Raw genomic sequence first — 26,034 nt, forward strand, 5'->3', positions numbered from 1 at the left:
ATTATGATAATGGATATTCAGAGAACATTTGTTTCATACCAGGTACTTTTTGGGCATTTCAAAATCTATTACTCAGAAAGCCAAGCATAAATGCAGTGACTGTCAACCTTTAATAAACTGGAACCTAAGGTTAACTGCTAGTAGAGGAAAGCAGCAAAGACTCAAAGCTATGCCTCTCAGTTTCCAGATTCCCCAGGACTCTGTTTAATGCTTCCTCACCAGTCAAGTATTTTACACGTACAAACCCTATCAAATACTGAGTGTGGCTGTGATGGGACAGTAGATTTGTAATTAGTAGTTTTACTTTTCAGAATGAGCCATACAATTTGAATATCTCAAGGACATAAAAGATGTATAGATTAGGTCAAATTCCAAAAGAAAACTATTGAGTCATCTGTATTTATGTTTCTGCCTTCATAACGACAGAGTGTGTTGCCTGCATTCGCCAGCTCAAGTCTATTACTCAGACACATCTTCCTGGAAGTGCTCTCAAGACTTCCATTATCACTAATGAGAGTTACTTACAGGCGCCTTGGGAAGAAGTACCTGCTAATAGTTTCAGTAACTGAATCAGTCTTTGAACTTTCCCATTTTGCTAGCTGCTGTGATGCCTCTTTACACTTACTGTGTGTTCTGTTTCTTAATTCTAAAGTGCTATTTTTAACAGTAGCACTAGTTATGAGCTAGCAAAACAGGGTCTGGTATACTTGAGCATCACAAATAAATTAGACAAATGTTACCAATTTGTGACAGATATGCTTTGTATAACACTTCCTGGGGGTCCCTGAGTTGTAATAAATCAAAAATAATTCTCTAACACAATAAATATAGCCTTCATAATATTACTGCTATGTCTTGTAAATAGAAATTTAAATCATCAATGGATATATAGTTAGCTTGTCCTGTTCAACTCTCTTTCCTTCTTTTTTTTTTTTTACAGACATGTCACCTCATTGATTCTCTCTCTTTTTTTTTAATGGAACAATTTTATCTCAAAAAACAAAGATAAATGTACATATTTTAAAAGCATGTTTGCATAAGAGTATATGAATACATTCTGTCAGTACTTGATTTTTTGAAAGGTTTGATAATATGCCTTAAAATCTTACTAGCTACAATGAGCATAAAGTACATGTAAGACAAGATATGACCTGGGAAATAGTCAAAGTTTTATTGATGTATAAAGTTTAAGCATAATGACTTTTCAATTTTCCTTTGTTTTTCTTAAACTTCATATAGTGTGTAAGTTGTTTCTGGGGTGTTCAGAGCTTTCTGGGGTTAGTATCCAGTTATCAGTGACTGCATATTATGTATTTTTGTGACTGGGTTACCGCACTCAGGATGATATTCTCTAGATGCATCCATTTTCTTAAGAATTTCATAAAGTCATTTTTTCTGATAGCTGAGTAGTACTCCATTGTGTAAATATACCACAATTTTTGCATCCACTCATCTACTGAAGGACATCTGGGTTCTTTCCAGCTTCTGGCTATTATAAATAGAGCTGCTATGAACATGGTGGTGTATGTGTCTTTGTTGTATATTGGAGTATCTCTGGGGTAAATGCCCAGAAGTGGAATAACTAGGTCTTTTGGTAGTACTATGTCCATTTTTCTGAGGAATCAACAGACTGATTTCCAGAGGGGTTGTACCAGTTTGCAACACCACCAACTGTGGAGAGGTGTTCTTCTTTCTCTGTTTCTTCGCCAGCATCTGCTGTCGTCTGAATTTTTGATCTTGGTCATTCTGACTGAAGTGAGGTGGAATCTCAGGGTTGTTATGATTTGCATTTCCCTGATGGATAATGATTTGGAGCACTTCCTTAGATGCTTCTCTGCCATTCAATATTCCTCAATTGGGAACTTTTTGTTTAGTGCTCTACCCCATTTTTAATAGGGTTGTTTGATTTTCTGGTCTCTAGGTTCTTGAGTTCTTTATATACCTTGGATATTAGGCCTCTATCAGATGTGGAGTTGGTAAAGATCTTTTCCCAATCTGTTGGCTGCCAGTTTTCTTGACAATGTCCTTAGCCTTACAGAAACTTTGCAATCTCATTGAGTCCCATTTGTCCATATTTGACTTTAGAGCACAAGCCATTGGTGTTCTCTTCAGGAAATTTTCTCCTGTGCATATGTGTCCTAAGCTTTTCCCTAATTTCTCTTCTAATAGTTTCAGTGTACCTGGTTTAATGTGAAGACCTTTGATCTACTTGCACTTGAGCTTTGTACAAGGAGATAAGAAAGGGTCTATTTTCATTCTTCTGCATGCTGAGTGCCAACATCATTTGTTGAAGAGGCTGTCCTTTTTCCATTGAATGTTTACAGCTTCTCAGTCAAAAATCAAGTGACCATATATGTGAGTGCTCATTTCTGGATCTTCTATTCTATTCCATTGATACACATGCCTATCTCTGTCCCAGTACCATGCAGTTTTTAACACAATTGACTTGTAATATAGCTTGAGGTCAGGGATGGCGATTCCCGCAGATGTTTTCTTGTTGTTGAGGATCGATTTTACTATTCTAGGTCTTTCGTTATTCCAGATGAAATTGCACATTGCTCTTTCCAACTCTATGAAGAATTGGGTTGGAATTTTGATGGGGATTGCCTTAAATCTATAGATTACTTTTGGTGAGATGGCCATTTTTACAATGTTGATCCTTTCAATCCATGAGCTCAGGAGATCTTTCCATTTTCTGAGATCTTCCTCAATTTCCTTCTTCAGAGATTTATAGTTCTTGTAATACAGGTCCTTCACTTGCTTAGAATCACACCAAGTTATTTCATATTGTATTTGACTATTGTGAAGGGTATATTTTCCCTAATTTCTTTCTCTGCATGTTTATCCTTTGAGTAGAGGAAGGCTACTGATTTGTTTGAGTTAATTTTATATCCAGCCACTTTGCTGAACTTGTTTATCAGCTGTAGAAATTCTCTGGTGGAATTTTTGGAGTCATTTACATACACTATCATGTCATCTGCAAACAGTGATGTTTTTATTTATTCTTTTCTAATTATTATCCCTTTGATTTCCTTTTGCTGTCTTATTGCTCAGGGCTGGAATTCCAGTACTATGTTGAATAGGTAGGGGGAGAATGGGCAGCCTTGTCTAGTCCCTGATTTTAGTGGGATTGCTTCAAGTTTCTCATCATTAAGTTTGATGTTGGCTACTGGTTTGCTGTATACTGCTTTTATTATGTTTGGGTATGGGCCTTGGATTCCTGCTCTTTCCAAGACTTCTAACATGAAGTGGTGTTGAATTTTGTCAAATGATTTCTCAGCATCTAGTGAGATGACCATGTGGTTTTTTTTCTTTGAGTTTGTTTATATGGTGGATTATGTTGATGGATTTCCATATATTAAAGCATTCCTGCATCTCAAGGATGAAACCTACTTGATCATGGTGAATGAGCATTTTGATGTGCTCTTGGATTCAGTTTGCAAGGATTTTGTTGAGCATTTTTGCATCAATATTCATAAGTGAGATTGGTCTGAAATTCTCTTTTCCTTGAAATTTTCTTTCCTTCTTTAACTGAACTCTCCAAGATCCAATCAGAAGAGGGGGGGTGAAGAGTCAATATAATTCTTTCCAGCATTTTTGCTAGCAAATTTAGAATTTTTCTAGTTTGGACAGAGAAAGTATACCCAGAATGCCACTTCCCATCCTTCCATAACCTCTGAGCAACCAAGTATTTTTATTGCATCTCTAGTTATGAGTCACTGCCTTCTGTTGTACAATGAGAAAATCTGCTTTCTCACTGTAGAACAAAGCTACACATATTTTTGTCACTTTAGAGATCCTTATAAATATAGGCTGGAATTTTGCAAATTAATATTTGGTTTTCTCTACCTCCCTTTTCTGAAAGCATGCAAATGTTAGGAACTGCACTTCAAAATCCTCAGTCCCTAGAGAAACAGTTAACATGACTACACAGGACGTGTCCAAGGCATCTATGCACAGTTTCATTGATGCTTAAGCTTTTCACTCTTAATCATTGCCTGGGGTACTAAAGTTACTGTTCCTTTATCCTCCCATAAATTCTCATACCCTGAATGTTACACAGAGGAAGATATGTGAATTCCAGAAATATTGCAAAGCAATTTAAAAGCCTCTAATGTGAATTGTGTAGAAAAATGGTTTTATTTCCTAATGATATTTTGTGGGAGTCTGAAGTTGCACATCCACTGGAATGGTGTCAAGTGTGACTAAACACAATTTTCAATTTTCTATGCACAATATTTTCATAAAACTCCATATGGTTTACAGCATGACTCATTAGTCTCTAGTAAAATAGTTAAATGTTCCATTATAAACTATCATCTAAGTGAAATGCTCTCTTGTGATATTAACATTTATTTTTTAATATTTGAAATTATTTTATTAGTTCTTCGAGATTTTCATGTGATGTGTTTGGAACATGTTTATTCTCCTCCCAACTTTTCCAAAACCTATTCTTGCTTCTGGATTCACCCCAACTTTGGGTCTTTATAAATAAGCCAAGAGCAGTGTGTGTTACCCACATATTTGTGGATTTGAGCACTGACATGTGGTCAGTGCTTACCAGTAGACACTCACTTTTTACCAGCAGCTGTCAACTGTGTGTTACTACTTGGCTTGGGATGGACCGTCTTGCCAAATTCTCCCTCTTCATGGCATGATTAGGTCTGGCTTGAACATAGACCAGTATTGTGCATGTTGTCACAACTTCTGTGACTTACATGCAAAAATGCAGGGATCAGGGATCTCTGTGGAAGAAGGATTCATCTACCATCATGTGCCAAGTACACCTTTTCTTCCACAAAGATCCCTGATCCCTCCATTTCTGATAACCACACTTTCGACTGCAGAAATATAACCTGTGCATCCAAAGAGCATGTGTATTCTGATTACAAAAATCAACCATTTGAATGATATTTATTAATATTTACTAAGGAATCTAATAGATCATTAGTGAATATTTTGAAAACTTCAGATCACACATTTTTTTTTCACGTGGCAGCAGTCCTGATGCATTGTAAACTTAGGTAAATGATATGACTCTGAGTTGCACCATCTATCAGCTTGTCTACTGTTCTGTAAATGCACCTTATAGAAGGATTTGCTTTGATCCACGGTGTGAAGGTGTCTTGTATCATACAGGGAAGTTGGTGAGTTTTGAGAAGGAGATAGCTGGCCATGTTTTCTCTGTGGTTAGGAAGTAGAGGGAAAAACATGTTGATGCTCAGCTTTTCTTCTTTGTATTCACTCCTGGAAACCCAAAATTGGGTAGGTGCCTCCACAGTTACAGTTAGTCTTCTTATCTTATTTAATGTACTGGAGAGACTCCCATACAGACATTTCCAAAGCTTTGTCTTTCAAGTAATTTTATTTTCTGTCAAGTTGACAAAATTAACTAATATCTCAAACCCTTAAATAATTGTTTACTTACTTACTTATTTACTCTATCTATCATCTATCTATCATCTATCTATCTATCTATCTATCTATCTATCTATCATCTATCTATCTATCTATTTATGAGATTAGTCTCACTACATAGCTCAGTCTGGCCTCAAAATCATGGCCTTCCTATCCTGGCTTCTTGAGGGCTGAGATTACAGGCATGCCCTGATATGGCAAGCTAAAAAGATGATCTTTTTGAATGTGTTCAATGTGCTCAAATCACAACCTAGCATCACTCTGGTTAACCAAACCTTATTTCTCATTTAAAAATTAAAGGAAATCTTTAAGTTGGTTTCCACTGGATTATTTCTCCTTGTACTAATATTTATGGATATTCAAACACAAAACCTAAGCAAAAGGGAAAAAGAAAATCAAGTGGGTCTTCTTGCACAGTCAGAATAAGCTGATTTGTCAAAAAACAAAGTGTCATTTTCACTAAGACCTCTTTGAGTACTGATGGTTTTAAAACTTACAGGAATAATTTCACTTGCATTTGCTTTTTACTAATTTTGTAACTTTCCATTTCAGTAATGCTTATGAAAAGTATGCCATTTTATAAAATAATGAGAACCATTACCCAGGACGTTTTACCTGAATATACAATGACTAATTTTTAAGAGTTAATGTCAAATAGAATGACCTTGACTATCACTTATATTCTTCCTCAAATAATGACCACCAATATATTTGTGAGAGCAGTTAAGTATGGTTGAGAATAGTGGGAAAATGTAATTTCAGCATTTCAGGGGCTGGGCCAGAAGGACTGCAAATTTGAGGTCAGCTTAGATTATGTAGTAAGGATCCTTGGTTAATAAGACAAAGCAATAAATAACAAAAACACAAACAAAAAACTAAACTGAAAAGTAACCAAAACATGTTTATTAAAGAAATAAATGTATTGTCTCATGCAAAAATTCTAGAAGATGACTTTTACTTTATAAATGGCTTGACATAGGATACATTAAATTTTCCCAAAAAACAAAACTTATGAGATGGATATATATATATATATATATATATATATATATATATATATATATATATATATATATATATATATATATATATATATACAGAGAGAGAGAGAGAGAGAGAGAGAGAGAGAGAGAGAGAGAGAGAGAGAGAGAGAGAGGCATTAAAATAATAATAGCACCAAGACTAGCATTATGGAAAGCTGAGAATCTGGTAGTTCCTCTGACCTTGAGGCTGTTTCCCTTAGCATCTGGAGCAGTCTTACAATGTCCTCACTTGGGAAAAGGCAGACAGCCATTAGTTGTTCATTCTACAAGGCTGTGTGCCTCTATAGTCCCAAACTGCCTCGTTTCCATGTACCCTAGTCTAGAACAAAAGCTTGGAAACACTGGTTCTGCTGGCAGTGAAGGAAGCAGCAGCAGCAGCAGAGAAGATTAACTGCAGAATGATGGAGGATTACTTTCTTCTGCCACATCCTTTTTGCCCATGTTCATGCCAGAAGGTACTGCCCACATCCAGGTAGGTCTTTTCACAGCAATGGAGGCAATCAAGATACTTCTTTGTGTGAGACTTCTACTCAGGCAACTCTAATTTGGGGCAAGTTGACATCAAATCCAAATGTAATACAGGAGTTGAACTAAATCTTCTGGACTCAGACTCTATTTGTATGTTTCTTAGATTTCATATCTGTCACCTTTGTTGACAATAGCTTCATGCTGAGCCATATTATCTTTACATCTTGCCACTTTTTCCCCCTTCAATCATCTTCTGATTCATGTTTGCTTGGGGTCTGAGCTTACTCTTGTCTACTGTATTTTGTAATGGGTGTACTCTTTCCCTAACAATGCTCTAAATGCCTAGTAATTAAAAAGACATGATTTCCTTTTCACAATCTCCAGGGTACAAGGACACACGGGATACCAAACAACCACATTGTGTGTGTCAATAACATTTAGGAACAATCTTGCTGATTACTCATTGGATGGCTATTTTAGCCATTCAGTTCTCTCACAGTGGGAATGAGTTATAATCAAAAAACCATGTTGCATCCTAGTAGCCACTGGTATAGAAGTTACTCATGGCCTGTGGGATACAGAGAAATAACCTCTGGGGATTCTGTTTTGTTCCTGTAGCAGACTTGACATTGAGATTCCCTTTCCTAAGGTTTGTGTCAGAGCTAGGAGGGATGAATCATAAAAACTGTTTGGGGAATTAGGGAGGGAAAGGGGGTCAGAGGCTTTTTAATTATATTGTGCATTCCTGCTGCCATTGTTGTTTTCTAAGCATTAAGTTTGGCATCAGGATTTTTAAAAAGCAATGTAATGAGTAATCTTCAACTCCATCTGGCACTTTGGAATGCATTTCTTTTTTAACTGACAATAGATTTCTCTCTTGAACAATACATTCCAGCCAGTTTCTCCTCACTTCACTCCCCACAACTCCCTCAGCTCTCTTTTCCCCCAGATACACGTCCCATACATTCCCATTCAGAAAAGAAGATTGGCTTTCAAGAGAGTACAACCAAACACAATGAGACATGGCAAATCTCCATTGAGACTGGACAAGACTAATAAGTAGGAGGAAAAGAGTCTTAAGACTGGGCAAAATGATCAAAGATACAACTGCTCCTATTGCTACAAAACACTAAGCTAACAGCTGTAACCTATACACAGAAGACCTGGTACAGAGCCCTATAGACCTATATTTGCTGCTTTAGTCTTAATTCATTCAGTGGGTTATGCTTTTCTGGTGTCCTCTATGATTGCTTCTAACTCTTACAGTCTTTCCTCCCCCTGTTCTACAGGGTTCCCTGGGGTTTTGAGGAGAGAGACCAGAAATGCTCTCCTCATGAGTAGTCTGAACCTTTAAAAGCCTCTGTAAGACCTGCTACAGATGTAGTTGGTCTATGCACTTGGAAACTTGGCTCCTTCAATATTCAACTAAAAGGTAACATTGCAGTCAACTTTGATCCAACTTTCCTCCTAGACCTCACTGGCACACATTGTGTTTCAAGTTAGGTCTCATCACAGTTCCACACTGAGATAGTTGTCATAATAAATGTTTTAAAAATGAAAATTTTAGAGCTGCATGCTTATAGTTGTAAATCCAGTTTGTAATGCAGTTGGAACTAGACACTGCTCTCTTCAGATTTCAGGATATATAAATATCACCTTTCAGAACACTGCTCATTTATCCATGAACAGATAATTGGGATATTGTTAAAATAGTGATTGGTAATCCCACCTAACTTAGAGCCCATTTATTGAGACCCATATGTATTCTTCTGCTTTTATTATTTTCCAAAGGACCCATATTCTTTCATATCTTCAGTGAGTTTCTACTTTGACCACACAACAAATGTCAAACAAATGGAAATGTTCTCTGCTGGTATTGTGAGGTTTAAATGCTTTCTCTGAATAGTTCTAGGTGCAGCAGTGGTCCATAAAGTATAGCTGCTCATATTAGGAATCAATATAACAAAGAACACACACACACACACACACACACACACACACACACACACATACACACACACACACACACACACACACACACAATTTTTTCTACCAGTTCAGTTAAGTCAGTCTGATTATTAACTTGCATAGACAAAACCCTTTTTAAATGTAAACAAAATATATCACATAATGCCAGTAGAGCTGTATATTGTCTTTCAATTGCCTCCAAATCTAATTCAAGACATAAACACTCAGTAAATTGTAAGAATTTTATTTTCATGTAAGTCAGGAGACTGTATTAACTTTACAGAGTTGACGGCAACTAAGCAGATTAAAATCTAGTGGGCCAAAGTTGTAACACATTTTCTCCCTAAACTCCATCTTTTATGTCTCTTTGAAATCCATCACTTTGCGGGATATTTTTCATCATAAATAATGACTATTTTTATTCTATTGTACGTTGATACTATTTGTCTATAGTACTTTATACTGTATTTAAGCCAAAATTACTTCATAGGGGATTAAGGTGTACTCTAATTTGGTGAGCCAATCCATGAAAATGGGAACACACACAGAGAAGATCTGAAATACTGGAGCTATAGCTCAAACCATCAAGAATTGAAAGAGACATGAGAAGCTGGAAAGAAATAAGCACAAATTCTATCCAGTGTTGAAAAAGAGAGGATCCTGGCAGCTCCCAGATTTCAGTCTTATGGCTTCCAAACCTGTGAAATTCTATTTTAAGCTACACAGCCACAGTCACTTGTTATGACAATCCTTTGGAAGACATCTTTGGATCTACCTTCTCCAAAACTTTATTTCAATAATCAAATCAGTACCTCTCCCTCTCCCTCTCCCTCCCTCTCCCTCTCCCTCCCTCCCCCTCCCTCCCCCTCCATCTCCCCCTCCCCCTCCCCTCTCCCTCCCTCTCCCCCTCCCCCTCCCCCTCCCTCTCCCTCTCCCTCTCCCCCTCCCCCTCCCTCTTCCTCTCCCTCTCCCTCTCCCCCTCCCCCTCCCTCTCCCTCTCCCCCTCCCCCTTTTCTCCCCCTCCCCCCTCCCTCTCCCCCTCCCCTTTCTCTCCCCCTCCCTCTCCCCCTCCCTCTTCCCCTCCCCCTCCCTCTCCCCTCCCCCTCCCCCTCCCCTCCCCCTTCTTCTCCCCTCCTCCTCCCCCTCCCTCTCCCTCCTCCTCTCCCCCTCCCTCTCCCCCTCCCCTCCCTTCTCCCTCCCTCTCCCCCTCCCCCTCTCCCTCCCTCTCTCCCTCCCCCTCCCCCTCTCCCTCCCTCTCTCCCTCCCTCTCCCCCTCCCCCTCCCCTCTCCCTCCCCCTCCCCTCCCCCTCCCCCTCCCTCTCCCCCTCCCTCTTCCCCTTCCCCTCCCTCTCCCCTCCCCCTCCCCCTCCCCCTTCTCCTCCCCTCCTCCTCCCCCTCCCTCTCCCTCCTCCTCTCCCCCTCCCTCTCCCTCTCCCCCCTTCCTCTCCCTCTCCCTTTCCCTCTCCCTCTCTCCTGCTCTACCATCTGAGGATGTGCATTAGCCCTGCTTAGGCATCTAACAGAATGAATGTAATATCTGTACATAATGAGGAAGTATATGCAAAAACCTTATATAACTTGCTTCTCTCTGAACTCAAGGCTGGCTGAGTGCTGTCTCATATTTCTGCTCTTCTGCATTTCTAGAGGGATGAGATTGCATGTCACACAGAAGGAAAAAATAAAACTTCAAACATCAAACATCTAAGTTTATTTTCTACTGAGTATGCATCACTTTTGTAGAACTGTAAAGTTAAAGGCCATTTAAAAAAAAAAAAAAACACTGTAGGGTGAGAGCTGTATGCAACGGTATCATCCCAGAAAATAGAATTGTAATTAGTTATCTGTATTTATTTAATATGGTGTAATATTTTATTTTCTATAACAGTTAAAACATTAGGCAAAAGATTTGATAGTGTCTCATTCACATTGTCCAAATCCACTCCAAATATCTCCCTCCCACATGCTCTCACTCTTTCTCTTTCTGTGTGTGTGTGGTATGTGTGGATGTGTATGCATGTGGATGTGTATACATGTGATGTGTGTGGATGGATGTGTGCACCAATATAATACAGGTAGTCACAGATTTTGAGTTTATGTTAATCAAAATGTGGAACATGAGCAACCATTCCGGCAATTTGGAATGTTGCTGCTTATCAAAAATTGAGAGCTACTTCTCTAAGGTAAGCAAGGCAAATCAATGACATCTGTGGAGGAGCAAGTACTATGAATACTTCCATATACAACCTTGGGGACCACCTAGATTGCATGGTTAAATATTTGAGTATGTCCATTTGTCCATAGGATGAAAGATAAATGTATTATGGTTGGATATGCTAGACTTAGGAGAAATAAACTCTGTGGCACAACACTGCTGAGTACAATGTAGCTGTAGTGTAGAAAGCTCTGCATAATCACCATTAGAAACTTTTCTGACTTTCCTAGGCACATGTTATAAATGTTTAGGTCACTCGTGGATTTTTTTGAGCAGCTCAGAGTTTGGATTCTGGCATAGCACATTATTTATATTTCAAAAACTGTTGAGATGTTAAATTTTATCTGGTGAGAAATAGATTTATGCTTTGGCATGGCTCCATTAATTCTATAGAACCAACAAGATAATTATGATAATGTCTATCTACATGCTGCACCGCCTGCTATACTTCTGTTGGGCTCCGTAAATTAGTCATGGTTTAAAAAAGTTTCAAGTTTTATGATATTTTGTTGAGTTACTATTTTAACAAACTTTACTCAAATTATAAGAAAATGAAACTAAATATTTCTTACATTTAATAACATCTAAAACCAAAGCTATAAACTTCTACTCAGATATTTGAAAACTGCTATTTTTATTTGATATATTTTGTCTGCATGTTATGTCTGAGCAACATGTGTGTGCCTTGTGCCCACATAGGCCAGAAGATGACATAAGATACCCTGGAATTGCAGTGATAGATGGTTGTAAAATATTAGGTAGATGTTAAGAATATATCAGAGAAATGACACCCTTCACAACAGTCCCAAATGATATAAAATACCTTGTTGAGATTCTAACCAAGCAAGTGAAAGATCTGTATGAAAAGAAATTTAAGTCTCTGAAGAAAGAAATCTAAAAAGATCTCAGAAGATGGAAAGATCTCCCATGCTCATGGATTGGCAGGATTAATATAGTAAAAATAACTATCTTGCCAAAAGCAACTAAAGGTTCAATGCCAACCCCATCAAATTTCCAATTCAATTCTTCATAGAGTTGAATTCAAGAGTGATTGAAATTTCATTAGATAAAACAGAAAACCCAAGATAGTGAAAACTATTCTCAACAATAAAAGAACTTCTGGGGGAATCACCATTTTGACCTCAAGCTGTATTAGAGAGTAATCGTAATAAAAAAAAAAAAAAAAAAAAAAAAAAAAAAAAAAAAAAAAAAAAAAAACTCTATGGTATTGTTGCAGAGATGGTCAAGTACATCAATGGAATAGAATTGAACAACTTGAAGTGACCCTGTGGTCACTGTAACTTTGACAAAGAAGCTAAAACCATCCAGTGGAAAAGAAGAGAGTGTTTTCAACAAATGATGCTGACTCAACTGGAGGTCAGCATGTAGAATAATGTAAATTGACTCATTCTTATCACCTTGTACAAAGACCAAGTCCAAGTGGATGATGGACTTCCACTTAAAACCAGATACAATCAAACTAATAGAAGAGAAAGTAGAGAGGAGCCTTAATTGCATGGGCACAGGGGAATTTTCCTGAAAAGAACACCAATGCCTTTCGCTCTAAGATCAAGTATTGCCAAACAGAACCTCATAAAATTGCAAAGCTTCTGTAAGACAAAGAAAACGCAATAGCTACCAACAGATTGGAAAAAGATCTTTACTAACACTACACTTCACAGTGGACTATTGTCCAATATATTCAAAGAACTCAAAAAGTTAGACTCTAGAGAACCAGGTAATCCTATTATAAAATGGAGTACAGAGTTAAACAAAGAATTCTCAACTGAGGAATATCGAATGGCTGAGAAACACCTAAAGAAATGCTCAACATCCCTAACCAACAGGGAAATGCAAATTTAAACAACCCTCAGATTCTATCTCACACCAGTCAAAATGGCTAATATCAAGCAAGGAGGTGGCAGGAGATGCTGGCAAGGATGTGGAGAAAGAGAAACCCTCCTCCATTTTTGGTGAGATCACAAGCTGGTAAAACCACTTTGTATATCAGTCTGGCAGTTCTTTAGAAAACGGGACATAGTACTTCATAAGGACCTGGCTATACCACTTCTGGGCATATACCTAAAAGATTCTCTAACATATAACTAGGACACATACTCCACTATGTTTATAGAAGCCTTATTTATAATAGCCAGAAGCTGGAAAGAAAACAAATGTTCTTCAACAGAGGGATGGATACAGAAATTGTGGTACATTTACTCAATGGAGTACTATTCAGCTATTAAATTCAATGACTTCATGAAATTCCTAGGCAAATGGAGAGAACTTGAAGCTTTCATCCTGTGTGAGGTAACCCAGTCACAAAAGAAAACTCATAGTATGTACTCAATGATAAGCAGATATTAGCCCAGAAAATGTCGAATAACCAAGAATCAATATACAGAATTTATGAAGCTCAAAGAGAAGAAATGCCAGAAGGTGAATGCCTCTATCCTTCTTAGAAGGGAGAACAAGACACTCATGGGAGGAAATAAAGGGACAAATAGAGGAGATGGGATTGGAGTAAATTCCCAGAGAATGCCTCACTTGGGATCCGTCCCATATGCAGCCACTAAACTCATACACTATTGCTGAAGCCAAGTAGTGCTTACTGGCAGAAATCTGATATGGATGCCTCTCCAGAAGCTCTGGCAGAGCCATACTGATATAAAGGAAGATGTTTGCAGCTAACCAGTGGACTGAAAACAGGGACCCCAATGAAGAAGACAGAGAAAGGACTGAAGGAGCTGAAAGGGTATGCAACCCTATGGAAAAAACAAATTTATTAACGAACCAAACCCACCACAGCTCTCAGAGACTAAAACTCCAACCAATGAATTCACATGGAGATCCCCATAGCTCCAAGTGCATATACACAGGGGACATCTTTCTTTAGCATCAATGAAAGGAGAGGACTTTGGTCCACCAAAGGATTATTTTTCCAATGTAGGGGAATGCCAAGGTGCTAAGTTGGAAGAGGGAGCACCTTCATGTACACAATGGGAGGAGGATGAGGGATGGGATTGAAGGAAAGGGGATAACATCTGAAATGTAAATACAGAGAATATCAAATTTAAAAAAAAAACAGAAAAAAGAAAAAGAACTGGGAACAAAATACTCACAAGAGGAAATAAGGAGACAAAGTGTGGAGCAGATACTGAAGGAAAGGCCATCCAGAGACTGACCTACCTGGCGATCTATCTTATTTATATATAGACACTAAACCCAGACACTATTGCAGATGACAAGAATTGCATGCTGACAGGAACCTGATATAACTGACTCCTGAGAGGCTCTGCCAGAAGCTGACAAATACAGAGGTAGATTCTCACAGCCAACCATTGGACTGAGCACAGATTCCTCAATGGAGGAGTTAGAGAAAGGACTGAAGGAGCTGAAGGGGTTAGCAACCCCATAGGAAGAACCACAATATCAACCAACCAGATCCCCCAGAGCTTCCAGGGACTAAACCACCAACCACAGCGTACACATGGGGTGAGGGCTCATGGCTCCAGCTGCATATGTACAGAGTATGACGTTGTCGGGCATCAATGGGAGGATAGGCCCTTGGTCCTGGGAAGGTTGAATGTCCAGTGTAGCAGAATGCCAGGATAGGGAGGTGGGAGTGGGTGAGTAGATGTGAGCGTACCCTCATAGATGCAGGGGGAGATCCAATTGATAGGGTTTTTCCAGAGGGAATACCAGGAAAAGGAATAACATTTAAAGACAAGTAATTAAAATATTTTATAAAAATGACTCATACATTTCACTGGTTGTCTGGAAAAACAAAACAAGTGCTCATTACCACAGAGCCATGTCTCCAGCACCCTCTACCTTGATTTATAATTTATTATTATTCAATCATTTAATTGAGCGGGGGCATTTAAATTTACTCATTGGCTATTATGATTATGAGAAAGGATGATGTCATTGCTTATTATAAGTATATTTAGCTGTCTTATTCTTTTACAGTATATGTATATTTGTGGTCATTTCACACCCCTACTACCCTCTCCCACCATCTGCTTTTCTAGTCATACCCTCTCTTATTCTGCTGTTTCCTGCATGTACAACTCACTGAGTTTATTTAGAATTGCTTCCATAGATGTATAGAAGGTTATTCACTGATACATGGACAACATATCACACGCTAGCCACCAAAGACATTGATACCTGTCACCCAGGGAAACAACAAATTATAAACATTTGGGGTAAATATTTATAACTCACATAGCAAGAAATGTTCTTGCTAATTCTAAATATAACTACTTGCTTTTCTTTGCATAAGATGCGTAGTTCGGCATCTACTTTCTCATTTATGGTGTAAAGTATCTGCTCTTGACTCCCTCAACTGTCACTGGGTTGCAGAAAGACAATGACACCCTGTGACACATTTAACAAATAACCTGAAAAAAATTTATAAAATTGCAGCGCATTTGGTTTGTGGAATCACAAAGGTGGAAATCATTGGAACAATTTGTGAAGTGTTCTAACATAAATGTAGCTTCAACTCTGTACTGAAAAAAAATGCTTGCAGTTAAACTCTTTTCCAATAGGTGGCAAAAATGTTTAATATTTATTTCCATCATTTAATTTATTGAAGAAATGAATGTATCAAAAAACTTTCAAACATGGGGGAAAAAGAAGAAAAGAAAGAGAAATAAAAATAAACAAAACCGGGTTTGACCACAACACCTGCAAAAAAAAATAGCAAAACTATTTGAATATAATCAGTCTTTGTTTCCTATTTTATAGACCCTCTTAAGACAGTTCGACTGGTTGATGGGAGTGGACCACATGAGGGCCGAGTGGAGATCTTTCACCAAGGCCAGTGGGGCACAATCTGTGATGATCGCTGGGATATACGAGCCGGAAGAGTGGTCTGCCGGAGTCTAGGTCACCAAGATGTTCTCGCTGTGCATAAAAGAGCTCACTTTGGACAAGGTAATCCGAAATGTAGTTGTTTCTTTAAAATTGAAGTACGCAGGTTTTTTAATCAATGTTTTTTTGAGAATTTCACACGTGAGCACTGAATATACATCACTCTCTCCTCCCTCTTTCCTCCAATATAGTCCACATTCTTGAGAGTATGCAATTTTTAACCATTTGAAAATCAAGTCGTTAACAAAAGTGTGTGGGGTCATTAAATTTAGCCTAAAGTTTTTGAATCCTCCTATCCTAGAAAGTAGATATAAAAAGCAAATAATATAATGCATGCTTCCTGATAACATAATATTTAAATTTCACTTAAGTTCATTTGGTTTGTAAATAAAGCAAGTAGTGCCATTGACCAGGAAGATAAGAGAAAGAAGGAGACAGCTATTGACAAATCACGGTTCATCCTCAGTAGATAAATTTGCACAACTGTTTCTGGAGACATCTGTTGAACATCTGTGTTGAGCTACAGTCTGTTCTTGGGTAGCTAAGAGAAGGGCCCCAGCTTGGTGTGAGTCCCCTAGGAGAGAGATTTGGCATTTCTTTCATTTAAATTGGAAAACGGGATAAATCTTTGGCTATACATACTTTAATCTATCTCATCTGGATGACAGCAACCAGGTGCAAGACAGCATTAAAGGATTAGGGAAAGACTTTACTACATTGGAAAATATATTTATGTGTCTTCCAGGAAATGTTCACTGTCAGTCATTTCTTGTTCTAAGTCATCACCTTATACCAAGTCTTACTTGTAGACATCTACAAAGGCATTGATTCTGGATGACAGGAGATTAGAACTCATGCATACTTGAACTTTCTTCTGTTCTGCTTATTCCACATCAAATCTGATGAATAGTTTTTTTTCTGCAGCTAAACTTGACAAAAAAATAAGTTCTAGCCTTTATGATTTTATAACTTTATTGTTCTAGATGTATATCATCAACCAGAAAAAAAAAAGAAGCTGTGTTGAAATTATAATGATAATGTAGCATTTTTGTCTCATCTAAAGTTTTAGTATGTCAAATTATCATATTTAAGTACTAGAATAAATTACATACTTATATCCCTATAAGGGGTATGACTGACATGACACCACAAATTATTGATAACTGTGAGCCTGCTTTTATGCTGAACACACATGCTAACAATACTGACAACCACAGTTACATCCTTTTCTGAAACGAACACTTAGAAAAGAAAAGAAAAGATGGATCTGAACAGAGATGACAGATTCTAAGTCTTCAAATGCATGTTCTAACATGGGGAAGAAGACATACATAATTAAACTGAGTACTTTGATGTGCAGAGTCTGTGTATAGAAACTCTCTCCCTGATTATCTATTTTTATTTTATCTTATGCTGTGGACATAAGAATTGAAGAAAAAAAGGAAATTGTAAAGAATCTATATTTAACATTATATATACGATATATTGACAGGGATACAAACTTCCCATCCTCACGATACCTTCACAACTTTTATTCTTCCTCAATATTTATGTGTTGATCTAGTATGGAGTCCTGAGCCTACACTCAGAACATTAGAGATGCTAAGGCAGGAGGATACGGAGTCAAGGCCAGCTTAAGCTACCTGCCAAGACCCATCAAACAAATGAAAAAAAAAAAAAAAAAAAAAAAAAACAGAAATAGCAACAATATGAGCAGATGTAAATCATCTTCTTGCCTTTAAATTTACTTTTCAAAGTGAAATTTTCATTTCATGAATAGGATGTTTTTAGTCAGAGAAGAATTAAAACAACAGGCCTCTGAATCCAGGGAGTGGCAGTTTTCTCTACAACATATGGAAACTCACAATGCCAATTCAGAGGGCTCTGCTAGCAGGTGGTACAAACTTGATAACTGGATATGCATTTGCTTGTCAGTATAGCCAGAATGACATTATCACACAGAGACATCAGTGGCCCTCCATGAGTCACAAAGAGAAATGTGTCTATTTCCAGTAAGAACATGTGAAGAGATCTCAGATGACACAGCTCACTGTCAGTCCAAGTCCTCCTTCGGTTCTCTAGGTCACACTACCAACAATTGAAAAATGACTAGGGGAAAAAATTAAATAATTAAGCAAAATGAGCTGGGATGGAGGGACTCACAGAATCAAGGTGATTAGTTCTGTGAGAACACATTTTAAAATGTAAGTGTGGTCTACCTCTCAAGGGATATTAGATGAGCTAGGCTTGTGTGCTAACTGCTTTTGGCTCAGACACAATGAACAACTATTCTTGTAAGGTACTGGAGTCTTTGTTCTATTGTACAGTAAGAACACCCCTCCTCCTAAGGTATGAAGAAAAGGTCACTCTGAAAGTTGAATAGGGCAGAAAAGAAAACGTAGAGATAAGAGTGAATGTTAGGAAGCAAGAGACAAATGCACACATGAGCTTTAATTATTTATTATTTGCTTGGGAGAATAAGAAAAATAGTTAATTTTATATTGTCAACAACTACCACAATTTAGATAACAAAAAAAAATTGAAATTCATCCACATAGTATAATTCTAATTTCAGTCCAAATGTAGTATTCTGACCATGGCTTCCTCCAGTCCACATACTGTTTTCTTCTTCTCTTTCCTTTACATTTTTTTTCTGGTTTTAAAATAGCAAACCTGGCTTACCAGAGATAATCCTTGTTAGCTTTAAGAACAATTAGTTTTGCAGCTGCAAGCAAAATGATTTATTGGAATAAGGCTTAAAGCATGCTCCTTTAAATAGGTTCTTTTATTTGCACATGCTGTTTGCAGAAGGTGGGGTGGTCTTTCTTTTCCTGAGAAGACAGAACCAGTGAGCTACAGGCAGCACAGAGTCCTCTGGTGATTGGCACTGTAGGAGGGAGAACCTATTCCTTATTCAGGCTTCCCAGCTGGTTTCAGCATCCACTCTGTAGCAAACCAGGATGGGCTTTATCAGACTATGGTGTTATCACTTGAAATCTGCACAGGAAAGGAAGCTCAGAAACCAAAGTAACTACTTACCTTCTTCCAAGTTAAGGGTGTCAAGCTCCAATCTGTAGGACAGAAACAAGAAAATTCTCAGAGTACTGCCTTTTGCTCATTCTTAGATGCCTATTCTGTGCTTTAATATAAAATGCTATCCATTTCCATATTTAAGTTTCCAGTGAAATTTTCAAAAGAGAAATGCAAATGAAAAGAGATGGCAACCCAAGATTTAACTCTGCATCATTGACCTGCCTTTAACGAATTATTATAAAAATAATCTCAAAGATAATTGAAATGTAACTTAATGGTTAAACCATTATCTCCCTGCAGGAAAGGTTTGTAAATGTTGGGGTTGGAGCAATAGCTCTGTGGTATAGCATTTCCCCAGTAATCATTTTATTTGTTTTCTTTAAAAGCTGTCAGTAACAAGGGAAACAAATGCACATATGCATGGATAAACAGGTGTGGTAAAAGATATTATGTAAGCAAATAGGTAGGTAGGTGACATATCAAAATAGACAATTGGTAAATAATGTAGCTAGGTCAGCTGAGTCCTCATTTGGTCGACCATATACCTACTAAATTCCACACAATGTATATGTTTCCAATGAGTAATAATATAAGAGACACCCACCAATCAGTGACCACAACAACAGCAGAATTCCTGAAATAACTTGAGTACCGAAAGAAACAAAATCAAATTTACTTTTTAATCTTTTAGATTTCCATGGAGATAACATTTTGTGAATTCTATCCTACCTTTACATTAATTTTTAAAGGCAAAAACCAATTTGGAATCAGCTGGAAGATATGCATCAAATAACGTTTAGGTTCAGTAATTTTGAATATATTAATGTAAAAATAAAACAATTATTTATAAATGATTTTCCTACCTATAATTGCTTCTGTATAGTGCATACATATTGCTGGGTTTTGGTGTCTTTATGTTCTCACTTGGCTTTTTGCTGCTATTTTGGGGTAGCAATTTGTTCTCTAAATCTCACTTTTATTTTAGCTCTGAAATGGAGGTATTGCCTTTATTTTAAAGGTTAGAGCAGCATTTCTCAACCTTTTCAATGCTGAGACTCTTTGATAGAGTTCCTCATGTGGTGAATCCCAACCATAAAATTATTTTTGTTGCTACTTCATAACTGTAATTTTCTCCCTATGTGCATCCTAATCACCCAGTTGGTCTCAGGTGATCCCTGTGAAGGAGGCATTGACAGCACCCAAGGGAGTCAAGAACCACAGGTTAAGAACTAGTGGCTTAAGCCAAATTCTTAAGAAAATGGCTGCATCTAGAGAATATCATCCTGAGTGAGATAACCCAGTCACAAAAGAACAGACATAATATGCAGCCACTGATAGTGGGATGCTAACCCCAGAGGCTTGCACTCCCTCAGAAACAACTCACAGACTGTATGAAGTCCAAGAAATAAAGAAAACAAAACAAAACAAAAAAATTTACAAATCAAGAAAACTTTAAGTATTTCCATGTTACATTTTGTTTTACATGTACTTTATGCTCATTGTAACTATTAAGTTTTCAAGGCATACTATCAAACCTTGAAAAAAATCAAGTACCGACTAAAATATATATTCATATAGTTTTATGTAAAAATTATGTTAAAATCTGAAAAAAGTACTGACAAAAATGTATAATTTTAAGCAAAAAATGTTTAAAATCTGTACGTTTATCTTTGTTTTGTAAAATAAAGTTGTTTTAAAAAAATTTAAAAAAATAAAATATTTACTGCAACAGAAAAAAAGAACTAGTGGCTTAGAGAGTAAACAGAATTATAGGAATATATATTATGGGATATCATCTTCAAGCATTCAAAATGTTCCCATGGTTACTGAATACTTTTCAACTAGTAAGAGAGATAGACTTTGAAGGTATCTCACATTTTATCACTTGTATCTGTCCTGAGTAAAAGGATCTGGAATAATAATCAAAAGTGGCGGATGCAAACATAAACAACGCATATATGAATAGGGGGGTTTTCTGCTATTACATTGGTGACACCAAATGTTTCACCTACCTAGAACAGAAGCCCTCAGGTAGAAGCCATTCTAAAAGAGTATGGATTTTTGGTTTCTTTGCACTCAAAGCAGATTCAGGGTATGATTAAATCTAGGAATGCAAGGGAATACAGAGAATATTGATTGGCCCTAGGCAATCAATAACATAAGGATTCTATGTGGCTTTGGGTGAAGGTCTTACTTATGCATGGTTTTCAGTTCTGTCAGTAGAAGAGTAGGAAAAAAAGTGAAATTTAACATTTTGAATATTAGTGAGATTCAGTGAGGCACCTAATCATAAAACGAATGAGTATGTCTTGTGTCACATGAACAGTCCTTGAAGAGTAAGCCTGTGTTTTTATTATCACACTCAAGTCTTGGAATACTAGCACCCATGAATTGATTGTTCACAGTTTCTAAAATTATGTGTGCTTACCTAGCAGCACATTGAATATATGATTTCATTTTGTGTGTGGAATAACTACAGCCAATGAGATTCTTCTCATTCTCCTCAATTTTCTTTCTCTGAATGACAAAAAATACACAGCTAATATCTGGACCAAATGAATATTGGTATTTTCAAAATAACTCAGAGCAAACCTATTAAGGTAGCCTGGGAACAGGGGCCATGAGCTCCTCCATTCTTCTGTCTCCAGAAGAATAACAAAATCATGGTTTCTTCCAAGTTTCAACTTAATTTATTTGTTCATGTAATGAAGATGATTGATAACATTTCTTGAGCTTTGTCTTTTTTCCATGATAGCATGGGGTTGAGCATCCACTCTTATTGTTTGCCTGCATCTCTTGAGTATCCCTAGGGACTTTCTAGTACTTCCTGAAAGATGTTATGTATTATGTAGAAAATGCACACTCAAACAAATACCTACAAATACAGAAAGGGTTGTGCCACAGCTTATAATCGATTTGACAACTAGCATGCATTTGCCAACTTTTCTGCTTCTGATGTTGTATTTCTTTATATAATTTCTTTATGGATTAAGATTTAAGTAACAAATATACAATACTATGCAGACACCTCCTAAATGTTTGAATTGTCCAGCTAATTATTGCTACATTTATATTTGAGCATCCCCAAAATCTTTTGCTCTTTTTAAAATAGGAGCATCATAAACTGAGTGTGTATCTTAGGAGCAGATTACTTGCCTTCACCAAGCCAAAGTTCCTGGAATCAATCCCTCCAACTACCAAATTAAACAAAATAAGAAAACAAATAAATCAAAGCATAAAGGAAATCTATTAATTACTGCTACATAAAATATAAATATTTATAATTACCTCATCACTTAAACATTGAATGAATACAGCAATTTCTGTTATATATTGGGGGAAAATTCTTGTTCAGTTCTAGGAACAAGGAAAAATGAGCCCTCAAAGAAAATTTTCATAATAAATCATATGAAGTCTCTTTTTGCCCTGTAGATTTTTTTCATTAAACATCCACCCTGACACATAACCCTAAATTATAGATTTGATGATGTGTCTATTTTGGTAGCTCATAATAAATAATTAGAGAGTTTTGAAAATGCAGCCCAACTTTAAAGTACATGTCCTTCAGTCATTCACTTTGATTGTATTTGAGATGCTCAGAGATGCTTCTAAAACACTAAGGATTTTCATACTACCTTTGCCATGTGAAATAAGTGTTTTTGTTTATAAATGGAATGCTTTATCCAGGTTTTAGAGTTCAGGTTATCCACACTATTCAGAAGAGCATAAATAGTACCTCCTTGTTTATGCATGCACACATTCCTGTGCAATCCTGTTAGTAATTCACTAATCTACCTATCATTCTTGAAAACTCATTTGAAGATTTGAAATTTGATACAGGCAACCAAGCTTGATGTAAGCACATGTTTATAAGTTTCCAAAGCTTCTGTTTTCAAATACTTTCAAGTAGAGGGGGAAGGGAGTGGGGTGGGCAAAGGGGATAACATTTAGAATGTAAATACAGAGAGTATCTAATAAAAAATTTTAAAAGTATTTTGGTAAAATCACAAAGAATTTTTATAGTGATACATTGAAGAAATTCTTCAGAGAATATAAAAAAAATGTTCCTGAGCACCAATTTTTAAACTGATCTCTTTTATAATTCAACTTCTTTCTCAAAAACAATTATTTTCTTATTTTTTTAATTAATACTTTATTTGATTAAATATTTGATAGGTCATCTATCAATAAGTAATTCTTTATATATATTTATGAAACATTTTATATATCATACACTGCAACCTTGTAAACTACTATACTGCAAAATAATATAAAAGTTATAAAAATCTCCTGCACAGTTTCACATATATATTTATGAAATATATAACAAACCTGTGAATGACCTCAGAAGAAGTAAATGTGTTTTAGAGTCACCATTTTCCTACTTATTTATGCTTAAAACCAACACTATTTTCAACCCAGGTTTTCTTATAGGATAGGTTTACAAGTGCTTTGCTAAATCAATGATGGTAGTTTCATTTAGAAAGCTAGTATATCTGTATATTCGATAAACTAGGCAAAGCTCAGCGAAATACACTAATAGTTAAAAGCTAAGAAAGAATTGAAGTTGCTGCCATACAGCTCTTTTCCTGACAGCATTTTCAGCTCCTCTTGTGCATCAAAATTCCAACATCCAGAAACACTGCAATCATCACATCATTACATAAATCCACTGTTATCAAGACCTCCTTATTTTCAGATTGCCAATGAAATTCAATGCTTCCTCAAGGAAACAATCAATTATCCTATAATCTGGGCTTTCACAGAACTGTGCAGGGGCTTTTTTATAACGTTTATATTTTATTTTGCAGTATAGTAGTTTATAAGCTTTCAGGGTGTGATATTTTCTGAGGCAGGAAGGCCAATTTTATATTATCAGTACTCTTATTTTTAGGAGTAAACAATGTTCTGTATTTAATTAAATAGTGGGTTAATTGCTTTGTCTCATTCAATCATAAGCACTTAATAACACTTACTAATGCAAATATATCTGATTGTTGCAGGTACTGGTCCAATATGGCTGAATGAAGTGATGTGTTTTGGGAGAGAATCATCTATTGAAAACTGTAAAATAAGCAAATGGGGAGTATTAGGCTGTTCACATGCAGAAGATGCTAGTGTCACTTGTACTTCATAATGTATAATATTTTCAGTTACATTTATGAAATTGCCATTGTAAAACTATTTTTGTTGCCCTATGCCACTAAAACCATTTCAATAAATAGTAAACAAATTCCCAATATTAATAAAAGAAGGGCAATATTTAAAATGAGTGGGAATAGGCCTTAAACATATCAATCTATGTCTATAGATAAGGGATTCAAACTTCTTGTAATGGTTAATGTTGATTGTCAAATTCGCAGGATGTACAAATGCCCAGCAAGATACAAATGTAGTTATTAGTGTGAAAGAATTTCCAGAGGGGTTTAATGGATGTAGAATCATTGGCAGCATTGGTCCCAAAATGCTGACTGAAATAAAAGGAGAAAGATAGTGGGGCACCATCATTCAATTTTTCTCTGTGTCTCTGTCTCTGCTCTGTCTCTGTCTCTCTCTGTGCTTTCTGCCTGTGAACACAATTTCACTGTCTATAGCATGATTCTGTCACCAAGATGGACCATTCATTGCCATGATTCAAAATAAGCCCTTTCTTCCCAGGTGTCATTTATGGCAATAAGGGAAAGGCTAACAAGTTGTTTTCAGAAGTGGAATTGTATTATCATAAACATGATGGCAGTGTGACCAATTGTTGAATTAATTTTCTGGAAGTGTGGAAGAAAAGAATCTGAGGCATAGGCTATAAACAATCAAAATGTTATCAACAGAACTTAATAAGATGTTCTGATAAAAAATTGGATTTTTAGATTGGTAATAAAATGCACAAATGGGTAAATAAATAAAACCAAAACAATAAATATCAATTTCCATAGGCTTCAGACTGAAATTAGTATTATATAAAGAACTGAAAAGAAACATTCATGTCACATGCTGGCAACTACACTGACTTCATTCTATTTGTATTCTGAGACTTGGGATAAGACTAAGAGACTCATTTCTTTAATGTTAAAACTTCAAGATATAATAGAATTGTGGTGTGGCATTGTTATAAGTCTCTTTTCTTACCCATGTCTAAGGTGACAAAGGACAGCAAACAGAGTAGGAAGATATATCAAGTATTCAGCTTTAGGAAGAAATACTCATAAGTTGGCTTAAAGTAGCTGAAAAACATGTTAAAGGGAACAAAATTGTGATTTTTAAAGAGGTTAAAAAATTAATAAGAAACTTCATTGTTTGCAGAAAAAAAACATAAGAGACCTTGGTGGCAAAACCACTGAGAGGCTCCAATGTATAAAAAAGGCAAATTTAACTGAAAGGACAAAATTTAAGCTGAAAATTTTGCTCAAGGGATTCTCTGCTAGAACACAATTGCCCAGAGAAGTATTTGTCCTAGAATCAGCAATGAATGTACAGAAATGTCTTTAAAGCTGTGCTAGAAAAAGGTCAGGCTATATTTTGAGATTGTAGCCAAACTTAGAAACTCAATCTAGGTGATATGAAATTTAAAAAAAAAAAAGGTGATGGATTCACAAATATTTACAATAATCAGAAAGATACTGAGGTCAGAAAATGTGTATCAGAGTTGGTTTGCCTAGAAAGAATTCTCTAAGAAACACTGTGAAGTTCTAAATGTGAAACCTATGTTAAAGTGGGGTTGCAGAAACTTAGACATGTCCCCTGATGCAAGTTTCATGTATAGAGTGGGACTAGTCCAAGAGGAAGTTGATGTGTTTTGAGTAGCAGAAATAGAGTTTCTAGGTGACCCAGTATTGTAGGAACTCAAAGGATTTCTTTGGGAACCCATGTGCCCACCACTGAGTTATATGATTTTGGCATTTCTTTAGTTATTCTTTCCTTGCTATGCTTTAGTTTGTCCTTTTTGGTTTGGTAAAGTTCATTCTGTAGGACTCTATACTATAAGTATGTAGCTTGTCATTTTAAAAAATGAACATT

The 26,034-nt window shown here is 36.5% G+C and overlaps 1 protein-coding gene across 1 annotated transcript in view; it reads left to right on the top strand.

Moving 5' to 3' along the window:
* Nucleotides 1–24,160, top strand: part of MSR1 (macrophage scavenger receptor 1) — a gene marked incomplete at its 3' end in the record, with an annotated part of 80,723 nt that extends 56,563 nt beyond the window's left edge. The window contains exons 9-10 of the mRNA XM_080928336.1: nucleotides 15,865–16,053; nucleotides 24,027–24,160. Of these exons, the coding sequence (XP_080784462.1) occupies nucleotides 15,865–16,053; nucleotides 24,027–24,160 (323 nt within the window). The remainder of the gene's footprint in view (nucleotides 1–15,864; nucleotides 16,054–24,026) is intronic.
* Nucleotides 24,161–26,034: the final 1,874 nt, after the last annotated feature.

This window comes from Micromys minutus (assembly GCF_963924665.1).
Source record: "Micromys minutus genome assembly, chromosome: 14".
Taxonomy (NCBI): domain Eukaryota; kingdom Metazoa; phylum Chordata; class Mammalia; order Rodentia; family Muridae; genus Micromys; species Micromys minutus.